The sequence below is a fragment of the Salvia splendens genome, chromosome 3, assembly GCF_004379255.2.
Source record: "Salvia splendens isolate huo1 chromosome 3, SspV2, whole genome shotgun sequence".
Lineage (NCBI taxonomy): Eukaryota > Viridiplantae > Streptophyta > Magnoliopsida > Lamiales > Lamiaceae > Salvia > Salvia splendens.
Window position 1 is genome coordinate 17,015,375 of NC_056034.1, and position 12,937 is coordinate 17,028,311.

Here is a 12,937-nt window from a genome sequence, read left to right on the forward strand (position 1 = left end):
ATATTCTAAAATAGGCATAACAATAGTTACTCTGTTACTAAAAAATTTACTAATTAAATCTTCAAATTCAGTTCAGTTACCGCTTGGACGTGTTGCATAGGATATGAAATAGAGTATTGACAAATAGATTTATAGTAAGAATAAACTAGGGTTAATTGGTAAAAATAAACTAGACTTAATTGCGTATAAATTAATAAAATTTAATCAAATTTTGGTTTATCTCATACTTTTCAAAAGTTGAAGTAAATCACGAAGTTTTAAAATTTTTGTTTCATTTGATCAAATTTGTGCTATTATTTTTAGTTTCTTATGCTCAAACTTATATTGTTAATACACATTTAAGTCATAACTTATTAACAATACCAAAATTTTAGTATACTAATTTAGAATTGAATTTGCTCTTATTATGAAAAATTAAGAAAATTTTGAAACTTTGTATAATTTAAAATTAGGTATAGGACAAATCAAAATTTGACGATAATTTTATAGACAATTTACTCGATAAAATAAGATAGTTACTTTAAACAGTAAAATTAAAACCAACTAACTAGTTAAAATGGACAAAATAAAAGTCTCTTACATTAATAAGTACGCAATTTGATTCCAAATACTAACAGATCTATTTTAGGAATAATATTGTACCATGTCCGTCCCATAAAAATATGTGCACTTTTCATTTTTATCCGTCCCACAAAAATGTGTATTCCATTTTTAGAAAGTTATATCAATTTAATAATATATGTCTCACTATCCACTAACAATACTTTAACTACCATTCTCTCTCTATCTCTTACTTTACCATACTATTCTTTTCTTCTATCTTACTTTATCAATTTTGTCTTAGTTCTCGTGTCATATTGATTGCCCATATTTTTATGGGATGGTGGGAGTAAAACGTTTGATTGTGAGTTGACTTATTTTGTTTAGAATTTACTAACATTGACTATATTTTGTTTATAAGAGCATTCACATCCATGCTCTTTGGAGCATGGAAGTGGACTTGGGCCCACTTTTACTCTATGTTTTTTTGCAAGAGTATAACACTCACATCCATTCTCTTCCGCAAGAGTATGCTCAAGGGTCTCATCATTCTATTATTCAATTTAAATAAAAACATTTCCACAATATTAAAATGCATTAAAAACACCCGAAATACTATTACAAATTATTAAAAAAATAAAAATTACACAATTAAAATCCTAAAAATTAAAAATTACATAATTAAAATCATAAAATTTAAAAACTCACTACTCGTGACCGAATTTCACCAAAATGTATTGGATTAGGTATTCTTGTAGCTCAATGTGGGTTTTGGTATCACGCATTGTGTGTCTTGTTTTGATCCTCTCGCGCACCATCGTATGAACACCTCGATGTGGGGGAGACCTTGCGGTTGTGCTTCCGACTTCATCCTCGTCGTAAAAGTTAGCTGTCATCGGTTCTTCGTTAGGTATAATCATGTTGTGCAAGATAATATACATTTACATGATTAATACCTTAAAAAACTTATGGGTGAAGTCTTCTCAAAATAATTCGTGTGAATTAAGGCATTTAAACCGAAAAAACAGATTATTTAGATGTTTTATGGAGTATATTAATAATCTTAATTAATTTGCGTGGCAGCTAAATAGGCCCCACATACGTCTACTTCCATTTTCACAGTTCTTCGTTTGTGCGAAAACTCCCGTATCAGAAATTTCGCCAACCAAATCAGGCAACATCTATCAGTTAATCCGGCTCGTTTGCAAGCCGGGCCTACCCAATTTTCGAGCTTCCCGCTCCATCCTTCGCAGATCTATCATAAACTAAACAAATTTCGCGATTTGATTTGATATTGGTAGATTCTGTGAAGGTATTGATTCGTCTTTTGTTTTTTGTTTTGATGGCGACGAGGAATCGGACGATTCTGTTTAGAAGATATAGGGATGCGTTGAAGAGCGTTAGGGCTCCGGTGGGCTCCTCGAGCTCCGGCGGAAGATCGGTGATCGAGCTCTCCACCGCGTCCTTGCTTAACCCTAATCGATCTTACACTCCTCTTAGCACTGAAGATCCCGGAACCTCCAGGTACTGTAATGTTCATCTACTGTGCTTTCTGCTTTTGCTACTCGGATTTATTTGTTTCAATTTTTTAGATTTAGCTACAAATTAGTTATACTTTGTTTAGATCAATCCAATATTGTATCAGTTATTGAGCTGATGATCCTGGTGGCATTGATTTGACTGATTGTATGCTATGAGATATGTTTTGCCTCTATTGCATCCATAAACCATTCGCCGAAATGATCGAGTTCGTTATGATAGTACCTTGAAAATTTAACATTCAATTGTTCCATCTGAAATCCTGATTCACTGCTAAACCATGGAGACGAGTGAGAGGAGAACCAACTCAATTTTGAAATCCTAAGCATCTTTCATGTCTTCTGCCACAACTTATGCACATTGGTTGAGTTAGTACCTAGTTGTATATGCATGTAAAAAAAGTAGCTAGTCAAGTAGAACGTGAATTACCTGGAAACCTTTTGGCTACAATGTCATTATGAAATGGATGGGGCGTGCACCACATAGTGGCCGAGAATGATTCTAGTTCATAATTGTGATCAGGGGGCACAGCAATTTATCCAAATGCCTTTGCTGTAATGTCACCGTAGTTCTGCTTCTCAAGCTTAGGAACCATCTCTATTGGTCCTTATAATAGGTTCCGACACCGACACTTTGAATTGTGTAACAATGCTTTGCAGTTGGCCTCGTGTAAAGTATTAATTATGTGAAGCGGAGAGTCCAAGCGCAGATGGCTGGTTATATTCTAGGATTTAATATCATCTCACTTTTGCAAATAGGTTATGGAGTTTGTCACTGTATGTGATCAAATTTTAATTGTTTTTCCATCTTTTGAAAAATAAAGTGAGAAGTGATAACTTGCAAACAGAACTATGTTATCGTCCATTTATGTGCATTGCATGTGTGCTACTCTGGTAACTACTAGTATAGCTCATAATATGCTTATATGTTCCACTCATAGTAGTATAATAAAATATGAGCATGATTATTCAGTGAGCTGGAGCCTTTAATATACTTTTCGCTTGTCAACAGTTTCTTCTGTTAGTATGATACAGACGTTCTTGTATATTGCTACAAGCAAAGACCCCATACCACCTGGTCTAACTGATCCTTTTTTTTTTAAAAAATTATTAACGCAGTAGGGGAACAGTTGCAGTAGGTTTACCACCAGCTTGGGTGGATGTATCTGAAGAAATAGCGACTAACGTACAACGTGTGAGAGGGAAGATGGCTGAGTTATTAAAGGCTCATGCCAAGGCTTTAATGCCTTCATTTGGAGATGGTAAAGAGGATCAACGTCAGATTGAGGCACTAACAGAAGAGATAACCGATCTTTTGAAAAAGTCAGAAAAAAGGTTACAAATACTCTCTGCGGGTGGGCCTACAGAGGATTCAAATATCAGGAAAAATGTCCAGGTATAATGTATAATCTTCTATATGCTGAAATGTATGATGTATGAAATCATAAGTATCTGTGATAATATTTAGTTCCCTCAACAGTATGTGAACATAAGTCATTTCCGTGATCTTCTACTTGCTGAGCTCTACAGGATGACAAACTCTGATAGAAACACACAGAAGTCAGTTTACGTGATAAAATTAGTTTCTGATGAAATGCCCGCAGAAGAACTGTCTGTTAGGTCATTGTTTGCTATTTAGAAAGTATGTTTTTTTGTTTTAATTTACATCCTGATGATGAGATTGATGATTATGTTCTCCCCAGCTAGTCTCTCTCTGTAGTTCATATGGAACTGTCAATCATCTGGTGATCTTTACTTTCAGATGTAGATGTTTAATAGAATAAAATTGAATAAAAACTGTGGTCCCTGTAGCTCTCATCCATCACAGAAATGATTTTGCATATCCTGAGATTACCTTGTTGACCACATAATGCTGCTCATGTGGCATGTTATGCATATTTTCCTGCTATTATACTAGTGATCAGTTTTAGTCTTCATTATGCCCGTGTTATGAAAGCTTGTGCTCCATGTATTAATGCAAGATTTTACTTAAAGTGCACTATTTCTTTCACAGCGGTCATTAGCTACTGAGCTTCAGACCCTCTCAATGGAGCTACGAAAGAAACAATCAACATATTTGAAACGGCTCCGGCAGCAGAAAGAGGTATGATTTCTTTCCTGACGCCTTCATCCAGAATCAGAATGTGAATCTCGATCAAGTTTGTTTCAGTGAAATAATAAACTTCCTTATTGTGATGGGTAATGCCTTGGCATTCTTGTATAGGCCAAACTCTAATTTCCTGCCATTCTGTGTAGGGTTCTGATGGGGTTGACTTGGAAATGAACATAAATGGAAGCAAGTCGACAAGAGATGATGATTATGATATGGATGACATAGTAAGTGGGTTTCTCTTTTGAATATGACATAAGCTTCTATCCATATGGTTTTAGTGTCGTGGTTGGAATAGTAAACAAATATTCTGTGCTCAGTAAACTGGGCATAAAGCTGACATGCATGTATATGTAGCTTATAGGAATTTCTAGTAGGATCATATTCTCCATCGAAACATTTGGTACTAACTGTAGCATCATCAATGTCAGTCCAACAACAGTTCTAGAAGTCTTGATATTTGTCTTGTTGTATGAGTTGTATCAGAAGTTTCCTACTTTCCTATGACCTGAAGTGAGTTGTAAAAATGGTATCTTCGAATCTTTGAACCAATAGCTTGTAGAACTAACTAGGTACTTTTTCTGGGATAGCAGCAACGTTTAGAATCCCGACCTCAAGCTTGGTTACTGCTATTTTCAACCATTGGCTACTGCAACCTTCCAAACTCATTCACTGGTTTTTTTTTATCAAGGTTGATGCCTATATCATATTTCGGGTCTTTACATCAATAGGAAAATGAGTTTCCCTGCTTGCTTTTACAAGGTCCTGCTAGATGACTGCTTAAACATGGGCTGAGTTCGGATTTTTTTTACCTAGTGGACCTAATCAGACGTTTCTCATTGAAAGTGAGGATAAGAAAGATGACCTTTCCTAGATTAACTTTTTCCATTTATTTAGAAATTTGTAATCATTTTAGAGTCTTTGATCACCTTCTGACTGTTGTTTCTTCACCCCCATACCGGCATACAATCTTCGAATTATGTCATGAGTGCATCATTAACCTCCATTTGGTTGCCAACATGATTATGTTTTAGGGATTCAGTGAACATCAAATGGCCAGACTAAAGAAAAGTGAAGCATTCACTGCAGAAAGGGAGAGAGAAATTCAACAGGTAATTTAGAAGATTTACGATTCTTGTATGCAAGCGCACTAGATGTTGCGTTTTTTATGGAATTTTTGTTGGTTTTAGGTGGTGGAATCTGTCAGTGAACTTGCTCAAATTATGAAGGATTTATCAGTTTTGGTCATCGATCAGGTTGGATGTTATATGCTTTTCTCAATCGCTACTAATATAGCAGATGTCAGTTTGATTTACTTTGCCTTCAAACAGGGGACCATTGTTGATAGGATCGATTACAATATAACAAATGTTGCAGCCTCAGTCGAAGATGGTTTGAAACAACTTCAGAAGGTCCAGTCTCTTTTTTCTGCAGCCTTTCATGCAAATATTCCATACTTAAATTTTGATAGGTCTTGAATTACCTGGCAATAAATTTTGTGCTGGAATGAAACGAAATTGCAGGCTGAGAGAAGTCAAAAACAAGGTGGCATGGTTATGTGCGCGACAATTCTTATTATTATGTGTTTGGTGATGCTAGTACTTTTAGTTTTGAAGGAGATTATCTTCTAAGCTATGATAAGCTGGTATGGTTATATGATTATACTCTCAAGCCAATGAGTCGGATTTCCAAGTTTTCCCAGTCACCGACTATCTTACTAAATGTCGAAAACAGTTACAGTTAATTCCTCCTCGTGGTTTCTTTCTTCCCTGTAGAATTTCCGGCATCATGTATAGTCTTGAGGATTCCATATTCATTCTTCCTTTTCCATCTTTTTGTGTTGGAGGATATTGTAGTTGTACACGAATGAACGCCTTTGTTTTAGCCCAAATCTTCTCTTGTAAGAGGACTCATTCTTCAACTTGGTAAAATACAATTAGTATTTGACATTCGACGCCATATATATATGTATTTTAGTGTTATTTATTTATTTACTTTGAATTAGTGTTCTTTATTTATTTTGAATACGATAGATTGGCATATGATTGAGTATTAGAAGTGTGAAATGGTTCAAATAAACTCAATTCATCATATCAGTGTTTATGAATCTGTTGATTCTCTCCCAATCGGTTGAACCATATGTGCATTAGTTTACTTCGCGAACAAGGTCTTTTGCTCAAGTCCAAGATGGCCCAATTGCACCAGAAAAAGAACAGAAGAAGCATCTTATTATTATTCCAACGGAGAGAATCACTTTCTACATGCATGCACTACATATAAAGGAAGATGGAAAGAAACTACTCAAAATGTGATATCAAAAAAAAAAAAAAAAAAAAACTGAGAATCATAGTCCATTTATGATAATTCAAAATCATGGAAAATATGAACATAAGCATTTATGATCAATGATGGCAAGCTAATGCACACATGCTGTGAGAAGGAACTGTAAGATAAACATTGAAAATGGCAAACAGAGAGAACGGGAGCAACAGAAGGAAAAAGAGGATGCAGAAAAGAATCCATATATCCCAGGGAGGGGGCGCCCTCTCCTATTTATTAAATTTAATTTTCAAGTCAGACGTTATTCTCACCTTTTTATATGGGGGGTAAAAATGTAGGTACACAAGACCTAACTATAAATAGCAATACAATTGTTGTGTTTTTTTATTAGATAAAGTTCCAAGTAGTAAACATTCCATAATTGTGTACGACTACTATTTATTTTTTTTATATTACATTTTTTTAATAATTTGAATTGATTTTAAATAACTCAATAGATTCCATGAGCCCGACCAAACAATGAGCATTTGATATGTTTCTCCTTACCCCAACTAAATATAGCACGCATGTACAACATACGACAATAGCATCTCCAGTCATAAAATTACTTTGTAAAAACTGATTGTGTAAGAAGATAAGCCCTCTTCCACATGCTAGTTGAATATAACTGATAAAAACTCCAAATTTATACTTGTTGAATGTAATCCATAAACCATCACGCGACCTTGTGCAGACAAAATCGAATGTGCCATCTTCTCCCACTAGTCTCCTCAATGACCAAGAATGCATATGCACTTTTTATGCGTTCCAATAACTAGTTCGCCCGAGGAGCAGCCCATTCAACTCTTAGGATGAGATTGTCGTATCCATACCCATTAAGCTTGTTGATGGCCCTCTCTGCGTCTTCTCTGTTCACAAAATTGACAAAACCAAAACCTCTGCTTGTCCCAGTCTTCTGATCAATAGCAACATAAACTCGGCTCACTGAACCAAAAGGACGGAAAAGCTCAAGCAAGTCGGGCTCTCTTGTGTCTTCAGAAAGGTTGGTAACCCTGACTGAGTTTTCCTCATTTCTACGCCGCATGTCAGTACCGCGACTCTCAGGCACACCGCCTCTCATGCTAGGAGGAACGTAAGCGCCCTTTGTACCACCTGTTGCAGGATTAGTTTCAGTTGGCGGCTTATCAACAAAGGTCTCACTTGGTTGAGCAAGATCCTTGTAAGGACATCTAGAGGTCCAATGGTCACCCTTCTTCCCACAAGTCCTACATACCATGAGCACAGCACCTCCTTTACTCATTTGAGATAGAGGATCGCCAGATGACTTAGCTTCCTCTGATTTTGTACCTATTAGTCAATTCGTCAATTACATGAGTAAGAGTACACATAAAAGAACACAATAAAACTGAAATGAGAAACAAGAAAGTAGGACATAAATGCCACAACTCCCAAATACACGAGGGCTGGAAAATCTGTGGTCCACAGAAACCATTGCTTTATCAACGTCACAATGAAGCACTTTGTAGATCAAATACATTACAACATAAGGAAGTCATGTCTAGTGTTAAAATGACTGACAAATGATCGGTGACAGTCCTAGTGTGTAATCTCAAATGTAGATGTGAAAAGGTAATGACGGTATGAATGGGAAGAATGATGTCAGAAGAAAGAAAACAATGCCACAAAAATCAGACTACTTTAATGCATAACATGCCAGTCTTCGGGTATAGCACATTTCTACATGTTAACAACAACAAAGACACATGACATAACTTTTTGGTGCACTGCGTCCATCAGAAGATTAATCTATGAACAACCACATAACAAATGTGACTATGTGAGATAGTAAAGAATGTAATCATGAGTTTAGACATGTCCAAACTGCTATGCCAACCACACAAGCAAACATCTTAAGGAAGAATGAGTCATCAAGCCAAGACGTTCTAATGATGGCCAGGATAAAATAAAGAATCCCTCAGTTAATCCGGCAACCCCAAGTAGATCACATTAAAAGACCCTGACTAAACCACCAATAAAAGAACACTTGTGTTTAAAGAAAATAAAAAAAGGTGAGCTTCCAAGGTTGACAAAGTACCGATGTCACTGGCTCAATCCCAACCTCGCAAAACGCTACAGTGCCAGTTAGATGAGCGAGCAGTATTGCATGAAAGCAATTTGAACCTCGCAGCCACTCAATTCTAATCTACTATCCATGTGATCCTCGAACAATTAAAGAAGAACTAGATGGAACTAAAATGTCATAATTCATCTATTTTATGTCATACATAGGAAGTCAAAAACTTTATTAAGTGGATTGTGGTAATTCATAAATGGAGCAGAACAGAACTTCAAAATCTATAGATGCCACAGTCCAGTAGACAATGACATAGATCGATCTCAAAAATAATCAGATTATAACCAAAATAGACAAAAAAAAAGAGAGCCATATTACTGGAAATTGCAATCAGGATCTACAAAATGACGACATTTTCTCTCCAAAATACAATACTAAACACCCAACAATCATGAACAGAAACGTATAGGCTATTTAATTATTGTATTAGTGGCCAGGAGTTGTAAAACGGCAGGTGTACAAATAAAACAGAGAGAATTGTTGTACCAGGAGCATGGGGGCGTTCAAGGAGGATCTCCTCCGTAGACACCATAGTGAGGCGGCTGCCGACGTCCTCGTGCACGGCATCGCCGAACTTAGGCCAGGATCTGCGCTCGACGGCGCGCTTGCTAAGGCGGGCGTTGGCGAGCTTGCGGATGCGCGTGGTGGTGGTAACCTTAACCTTGTTTCCATCATCGGTGAACTTGTATTCGATGACCTTCTTAATCCCGCTCTCGTCGGGGCCGATAACCTGTTTAGGCGGCAGCAGGAAATCCAAATCCTCGCCGTCGTCCTCGTCTAGCTCCCCCCATCGCAGCTTGTTGGGTTGCTCTTCCCTCACCATTTTGAATGTCACAAAACTAGGGTTTTCGGTTGAGGCGATGGATTTGGGATTACGGCTCCGTTCCGACTTTATATATCTACTCGATTTTTTCACCTAATTGCAGGCAAGTCCCTTACCTTTGTTAATTTCGTAAATAATGCTCACATAGTTTGCCAATTACTAGTACTACTACACTTTAATTTTCAAGCAATTGATATTTAAATGAATATTCTTCCACTAGTACCGAGGAAACAAATGACTTTTATCTCTTTAATTCGACGATTTTACTCTTCTATATCTCAATTGATTTGTAATTTAATCTATTTTGCAAATTCGAGTTGTTCATTTTAAATGTATTTGTATAACTTTCAATTGTTATCCATAAATTTTTAAATGTATCAATTGTTAGCACACTATATGTACATAGTGCAGTAATATATGGACCGTGTGAGGATTAAGGAATATATCATATATGCAGTTTAATTTTGTAGCACGAATAATATTTTTATTTTAAATACCATGCGCTAATAAATTTATATAAATTTATGAATAGATCCAGCCCTAATGTATTAATTTATTTATTCAACAAAAGACATGCACAAATCAAACAAGTCATGCAATAAATATTTAGCATTTTCCATGACAAATAGTTTAATACTTCTTCTGTCCCATTACAAATAAAAAAATTTCTTTTTGAGTTGTCAAATGAAACTGTTTCTAAAATGGAAACAATAGCATCTCTAATTTTTCTTCTCTTTTACTTTATTTTTTATTCATTAACTCACAAACAGTACTACATAAAATTTCATGTTGAAAACTAAATATTTCATATTTATTGAAACGGAGAGAGTACGGAGTACCACAAGTCAAGGCAAAAGTTAACTATACATTATTAGCATAATTTACATTGGATTACTAAAAGAAACAAAACTAAATACATTGACTTACTAAAAGATAAAAACTTTTATGATATACAGGGCCATTATTTCAATAAGATAAATTTGAAAATAGGACACATATATTTGTAATACTGATACACTTCATCAAATGTCAAAGGAATATGGTTTCATTTATTTATATTTTCATTTAAAACCTAATGGATTTTTCTCATGATTTGGAAATTTATATTTTTACTTACTCGGCTCATTTTTTTATGATAAATCTGGAGTTCCCAATATCTCATTTACGAAGGAAGCATTTGGTTTGGTGTTTACCATTTCTCCATAATACGGCAAACTTTGTTTTACAAATCCTTTTTAAGGTTTTTTACTTTATCGACGGGTAGGCTTCATATTCCAAATGTTGATGGTTGTGGAGAAATTGCCCTTGTTGCGTTGCAACTCACATTCCAAATGTTTATCTTTCAAAGATAAATTGCCCTTGTTGCGTTGCAACTGACATTCTCGAGTTGTTGATGCTATCGAAATTTGCATTTCCCTTGTTGTGCTGCAATTTGTCAAAATATACCAAAAGAGAGATCAGTGGAGGCATCAACGGAAATGAAAGATTGTGGGAATAATTGATGGGCTAGAATTATGTAAAGATATTACAGAATATTATGTCCTAGAATAGATTGATATATTTTCCATACAATCTATTGTAAAATCATCAAAAGAAATACAATCTATTCTACTCCAACTCGTTGTATTCCCAATGCCTAGCAAGATGGATCTCGCCTCTCTCGATTACCATCTCTAAGATGATATCAGAGCAGGTTTGTTCTTGCTCGGGACTCAGAAAATTATCATCATCGTCCGAAAAATACCTTTCCCGACCTTTGTAAACCTGCAAAAATCAGAAACAAACCATGTCAGAAGGTGACCAAACCGGAACCAACTCCAATACCACCATGACCACTGTCAATAACAGCCCTATAAATCTATCAGCCGCACAATTTGCTGAACTGATGCGAATGATGTCAATCAACACACCAAACCAGCCGTCTCCACGACCGGAGTCGTTAGGAGACATAAATCTGCAAACCAAACTGGACGGGGACAATTACCCCCGATGGGTGAATCTGATGGAACGAGCCATCAGAGGGAAGGGTCTGACGTCTCACATTACTGGAGTTTCAGACCCTCCAATGATTACCGATCCAACCTATCCGACATGGCAGCAAAGAGATCATTGTTGTTTTAACTGGATCATCAACAACATCGAGGCTAGCCTCGTAAATGAAGTCTCACAGTACAAGACGGCCAGAGACCTATGGGAAGGTCTGGCCACTACATACGGAAGCGGCGCAGATCCGTTCCAAGTATCGAACCTGCACAGAGAAACATATGGAATGAAACAAGGAGGAATGACATTAGAAGCACTATGGCAGAAATTTCAAGATCTATGGTTATCCATAGATAGTCGCGACCCCAACCCATTCGACACCCCAGCAAGCATAGAGAAGTATAACCAAATTACTCAAAGGCACAGAGTCTACCAATTTTTGTGGGCTCTCGACGATCGGTATGACACCATCAAGAGAGAAATACTGAACAAAGAACCCCTCCCAACTGTGAGAGCTGCCTATGGAATGATTAGGCGAGAGGCCGTCAATGCCGACATCCGTTCATCCAAGACCGAAGTCAAGGATGGTGGGATTGGAATCGGCCTAAGCGCACTCGACAGAAACCGAAGCAACCCACCGCCTCCCAAATTTCAAGCCAATCGAAGGGATGAGGATAAGAGTAAATTTGTATGCACACATTGTGGGGGAAAGAAACACACCAAGGATACTTGTTTCTTGATACACGGATATCCGGAGTGGTGGGAGGAGATGAAGAAGTCAAGGGCCAACCGGAGTTCAAATCGAGAAGGAAGCGCGGGTCGGGCGTCCGTAGTTGTGGGAGAGCGAGCTACCTACACCGACAATCCACCGGCGGGCAGCATCGCTCCTCCGCTACCCGCAATCGGAGAGGACAGAACCCGGGGAGGCAACGACGGAAAAGAGGCAGTGGCGTCGGTATCGATGGCCAGAATTTGGTCAGAAGGTACGAAACCAGTGTCCACCGCCAGCGGCGGTCGATCGACGGTGGATGAGGTGTCCATCGGAGAAGAGGACGGCGGCGCTAAGGTCTCCAGAGAAACGGCTAAGGTTTCAGGGAGGATGAGTGTTTCACGGTTAAATACTCCGAATCTTTTGAAATCCAATTTCGACCCACCCAAGTCCCATATACTCCATAACACACCCCAAATCCCCACTAAATACCAAAGTCCACCCCCAGAAAATCGAAAATTCTAATTTGGACCCCATTTATCTCAAACATACCAGAAACCACCCCAAACCTTTCCTAAACCGCAAAATCCACCCAAATCTTTTCCTAAACCTCAAATTGAACCCAATACAGCCAAAACATTGCAAATTGCACCCCAGCCACCAAAACAACCCACAATTCATCCATCTATTCCGTGCAAAAACTCCTTTGAATCCCTAGCCTGTTCCTCCACCTCACAGCCACATAACAAAGACACCCAATGGATATTTGATTGCGGAGCTACCGACACAATGTCATTTGATGCCTCATAATTTCTAACCA

The 12,937-nt window shown here is 37.4% G+C and overlaps 2 protein-coding genes across 3 annotated transcripts; one reads left to right on the plus strand and one right to left on the minus strand.

Annotated features, from left to right (window-relative positions):
* The first annotated feature begins 1,641 nt into the window (after window positions 1–1,641).
* LOC121795280 (syntaxin-43-like) lies at window positions 1,642–6,182 on the plus strand. Of its 2 annotated transcripts, none has more exons than XM_042193786.1 (8): window positions 1,642–2,064; window positions 3,201–3,474; window positions 4,093–4,182; window positions 4,335–4,415; window positions 5,223–5,300; window positions 5,379–5,444; window positions 5,520–5,600; window positions 5,712–6,182. In XM_042193786.1, exons 1-8 carry the CDS (start codon window positions 1,883–1,885, stop codon window positions 5,817–5,819), a joined length of 960 nt encoding a protein of 319 aa, XP_042049720.1. In that variant the 5' UTR covers window positions 1,642–1,882; the 3' UTR covers window positions 5,820–6,182. The 2 variants fall into 2 exon arrangements, with proteins under 2 accessions (XP_042049720.1, XP_042049719.1); XM_042193785.1 differs by having other exon boundaries at window positions 1,645–2,064; window positions 3,198–3,474.
* Window positions 6,183–6,988: 806 nt separating this feature from the next.
* LOC121797206 (eukaryotic translation initiation factor 3 subunit G-like) lies at window positions 6,989–9,470 on the minus strand. Its single transcript, XM_042195953.1, has 2 exons — window positions 9,089–9,470; window positions 6,989–7,815 (listed from the first exon to the last, which is right to left on the minus strand). Exons 1-2 carry the CDS (start codon window positions 9,423–9,425, stop codon window positions 7,283–7,285), a joined length of 870 nt encoding a protein of 289 aa, XP_042051887.1. The 5' UTR covers window positions 9,426–9,470; the 3' UTR covers window positions 6,989–7,282.
* Window positions 9,471–12,937: the final 3,467 nt, after the last annotated feature.